Here is a 4413-nt window from a genome sequence, read left to right as displayed (position 1 = left end):
TGCGAGGTAACCCAAAGGTCTTGCGAGGTAACCCAAAGGTCTTGCGAGGTAACCCAAAGGTCTTGCGAGGTAACCCAAGGGTCTTGCCAGGTAACCCAAGGGTCTTGCCAGGTAACCCAAGGGTCTTGCCAGGTAACCCAAGGGTCTTGCCAGGTAACCCAAGGGTCTTGCGAGGTAACCCAAAGGTCTTGCGAGGTAACGCAAAAAGTTTTGTGGGGTAACGCAAAGGAAATGAATGGGAATGTAAAAGAAAAAAAATTACCCCATATCCCCTCGCAGGCTCCGTACAGATCTGCCTGTCTTCATTTTAAAAGTGAGCAGATTAAATACTAAATGTGAGGGGGGCTTGCCGAAGAGGGAACAATTTAATCATGTGCAGTTTTACAAACCGTTCAAATTAATCTTACTGCTCTAGCTGCTCGCAACTCTATTTTTAGAAATTTGGAGTCCCTACCTGGTGTCCAACATTCACAGCTCAGAGAGTTACCACCTTTATTTATGTATTTTTATTATTACCTGCCAGTTTTCATTCTTTTTCTATCCATTACAGTAATGAATATAAAAAGATGGACAGTGTGAGTTTAAGTTGTCACTCACTACTGAAGCTTACACAGACTGATGAAGGAGCCACTGGAGAAGATCCAGAAGGCCGGGTACACAGCCTCAGTGAAGGGGTACATAAAGGAGTGGAAGGGGTATGCTCTGTCAGACACGTTATAAAACGTAGCCCGGCCCTCCTCGCAGTCCAGCAGCACACCTACGCGCTTGGGGTTGRGGTTGGCCAGCACCGTCTCACTGCTGTCGTGCCAGGCCGACAGCTTCACATTGAACCACTCCACGCACCAGGACCTGTCGTTGCGGCCCAGCCGGCTGGTGGGGCCTTTGCGGTCGATGCTGCCGTAGGCCAGACCGATGCCGATGAAGTTGTTGCTGCTCAGCCGGACCTCCCAGTAGTGGCGACCTGCTGAGAAACCCTTGGAGGCGAAGACCTGGGAGCAAACGGAGAAGCGCTCAGGGCAGTCCATGTAGTTCGTGTGCTCGTCTGAGACCGAGGCCTTCGTGAAGCCCTCACTGAGCGCGATGCGTTTATGTGCTGTTCGAGGGTCGAACGTCAGCACCGAGCCGTCTAAAAACACGACAGAAAAAACACAGAGGAAGTTTGTGTAGATAAAATCTGAATTGAATGACCTGTGGAGTGTTCCTGAGTCCTAATCAGATACGGGTTTATGAAACTTATAAATTACTGCATTAAGTTTTACTAGTGTTGTAAAAAATACCTGAAAGGGATACTTGAAAAAACGTACAAGTATCCTATCATAAAAATACTTYGGTAAAAGTTAAAGTCTCCTCTAAGAATATTACTTGAGTACAAGTCTTTAAGTATTTTATATATTTTGTACTTAAGTATTAAAAGTAAATTTCTGACATAAAATGTACTTACTGTAAGTACTAAAAGCAAAAGTGTTGAGTAAAAATGAGTGGTTAGATTTTCCAAAGTGACACTTATTGAGAGGTGACCTCTCCAAAAACAAATTTTTTAAAGGTGTGCAGGCCGTGATGGATTGTGTACAAAGTAATATGATGTCAGTATGGTAAATATTTATACTTCTCATTCAACCACAATTAAATTCACTCTATCCTGGAGGTGCAGATTATCAAGACAGTATTTCTTTTTAACAATAGAGCCAGAATGAAATAAGAGTAATGACTTTCTATTTCTTAACTTTAAAAAAATGCAAGGAGTAGAAAGTATAGATTATTGTGTGAAAATGTAGGGAGTAAAATTAAAAAGTAGGCTGAAAAATATTTGCTCAAATAAAATACAGATAACTAAAATTTCTACTTAAGTACATTAAAGTATTTGTACTTAGTTATTTTGCAACTTTGAGTTTTACAATAAAACTGGATCACTTACATTTCAGAAGCTCATTTCTTTTTTCAGCAGAACTCATCTCTGGAGAGATGTCAGAAATCTCTGCAACAAGAAAATATTTCATGTTTTAGACCCAAACATAAATAAAAAAAAAAACTGTCCAAATTGAAGTCACATTAGTTCACTTCAGATGGATGTAAATTTGCAGAGTTAAATAAAAAAAATTAGCATTTGTCAGCGTAACGCAGGTAAACCTGGTTCCCACCTGGACTGTCTCTGGGTCCAGCTGCAGCAGGACGTCCTCTGGCTCCTCTGTCTTTGTTGTCAAACACAGACAGGTTTTCCATCGATTGGTTCAGCTTCTTCGTTCCCACGTTCTCAGAGTTTTGCTGAGGATTTTTGTTGTTTTCTAAAGAAAAAAATAAGAGTTTATTTGTAATCTACAGTTAAAGCCAACATTAAATTTTGAAGCTATGCTCAAATTTTGAGAATTTGATCAAATTTTATTTAGTCTACTTGAAGTCACCGTTATTACAGATTCGTCCCAGACTCAAGCTTGTTGCTGCTGCCACTGTGACATTAATTATTTAAAAATAACCAAGTCCAAATAATCTCAGACAATTTATTATTTGCATAAATGTCCTCATGTTTTGAACAACCTGAATTGGTTTTATCTGTAAACCCGTTACATTAATCAGGTTTCCCCTCACTCGATTGTTCTGAATGAGTCGTTTGGACTCGTGTCTGCGTAACGAGGGAAGACGTTTGTTCAGTTTGAGAACACAGGTGACTGACAAAGTGATAAAGACACAGTTTTTCTGGATGGAGAAATAAAGTTTTGTCTTTGTCGTGTTCGTAGTCTGAACTATCCTTAGCAGAGAGGACACGGCATTAGATACTGTTTGTGCTAAAATGTAGTTTTTGTTTTATTAAAACACCTTCATCAGAAGAAATAAAATCCCCTTTTTTTTTTTTAGCAGAATACAGTTCTTACTCTGCGGTTTCTTCTTCTGGCCTGCTTTGAATCCAGGTCCTGGACTGTGCGACCTGGGGAGACTCGGAGGTGCCATTGGAAACCTTGGTTCTGAAAAAAAAAATGTTACAAAGTTTTTTAGTCCAGGTTTTTGTTTTAAATTCTTTATTTCCCACATATTTTACAGCCCGTGTTCCACAGACCTGGCTCGGGATGGTGTCCAGGACCCGAAGGCGTGTACCCGGAGGCAGGCGCTGCCTTTTCACCTGAAAACAGGACMGAACTTTAATTCATCTCCAACTTTTCACCTACTTCAAATCACAACACTGAACCGAATCGAACAGAATAGAATAGAAGAGAATATAATTTATTGTCATTGTACAAAGCACAATGAAATTACAAAGAGAAAGTAAAATAAAAAGAAAATTTTTAAATTCTGTTTTGATTGGATTTCCACCATTTCCCCCCAAAACAAACCACTCACCCACTACAGTGTCTGTATTATTTTCTGTAATCAGATTAGAATTTAAATTACTTTCTTCATGCATCTACAGGGAATAATCTCTGCGGTAAAATGTGTTGGACACCTCTTTGAAGTATTTGTATTCTGGTCTCCACGGGCTGCTTCAGGAGCTGCAACAGGAAGTTCTTCAGGTCTGCGGTGAACGCCTCCAACAGCATCACCTTCTTAGAGTCCAGGGTGATCCGAGGGGARTAGGGGTCATAGTTCACGGCTTGTGGCAGGGTAAAGGAAGTCTGCAGGGAGAAAAACACCAAATCCGATGATTGTAAGTCATTTATGCAGAATAACTTGGACAGAAATGAACAAATTTTGCTAAATTTCAGACATGAGAAGACTAAGGCTAATATTTCTGTCCCCCAGCCGTGCTGAWGGTGCAGCAGGTCCTACCTGCAGGAAGGACTGGGTCTGGGAGCGGCTCAGCAGRCGGTGGATCTTCTCTTTAGCTTTGCTCATCTTATTAATGTTGTCGGAGAACTTGGCCACCATCCCTCTGATCTTGGTCTGACCCATCTCCACCTCCCGGTCGATGGACTTCAGAGCTTCTTGCTCCTCCTGGGCCAACATGTCCCGCAGGTACTGGTACTCCCCCAACATGGCTCTCTTCCTGTTGGTGGCCGAATCCTGGTGAAGACGACCCAAAACACAAACTCAGACGTTCGTTCTAAATAAAAAGCGTGAATCGTTTATTTCATATCCTAACTCCTTTAACGATACAAACCTTCAGCTTTTTCTCCGTGTCCTTCATTAGGCAAATAACGGTTTCGTTCTTTTTTATCTTTGCATCCAACAAACTCAACTTTTCTCTCAGTTCAGACTGGAAACAGAAAGATAAAAACAGCTATTAGGAATAATGTTGAGAGGGAACTAGGGCTGGGCGGTATGACCACAAATTCATATCACAGTATAAATTGAACCCCTTCACAGTAACGGTATATATCGCGGTAAAAAATTATCATAAAAAATTAAGACAATGTAATTTTTAGAGTATTTTTTGCAGAAAAATGTAATTTTAATTAAACCCAACGTTTTTGCTTTAATATCTGC

At 40.7% G+C, this 4413-nt stretch overlaps 1 protein-coding gene across 1 annotated transcript in view; it reads right to left on the bottom strand.

The window, feature by feature from the left end:
- Window positions 1-4413, bottom strand: part of trim25 (tripartite motif containing 25) — a 7607-nt gene continuing 3194 nt past the window's right edge. The window contains exons 3-10 of the mRNA XM_014018122.1: window positions 4088-4183; window positions 3757-3990; window positions 3434-3602; window positions 3050-3112; window positions 2868-2957; window positions 2139-2282; window positions 1916-1975; window positions 1-1126 (exon numbers count right to left, since the gene is read on the bottom strand). Of these exons, the coding sequence (XP_013873576.1) occupies window positions 597-1126; window positions 1916-1975; window positions 2139-2282; window positions 2868-2957; window positions 3050-3112; window positions 3434-3602; window positions 3757-3990; window positions 4088-4183 (1386 nt within the window). The 3' untranslated portion in view covers window positions 1-596. The remainder of the gene's footprint in view (window positions 1127-1915; window positions 1976-2138; window positions 2283-2867; window positions 2958-3049; window positions 3113-3433; window positions 3603-3756; window positions 3991-4087; window positions 4184-4413) is intronic.

This window comes from Austrofundulus limnaeus, unplaced genomic scaffold, assembly GCF_001266775.1.
Source record: "Austrofundulus limnaeus strain Quisiro unplaced genomic scaffold, Austrofundulus_limnaeus-1.0 Scaffold183, whole genome shotgun sequence".
Taxonomy (NCBI): Eukaryota; Metazoa; Chordata; class Actinopteri; order Cyprinodontiformes; family Rivulidae; genus Austrofundulus; species Austrofundulus limnaeus.
This window is presented reverse-complemented; position numbering and strand designations above follow the sequence as displayed.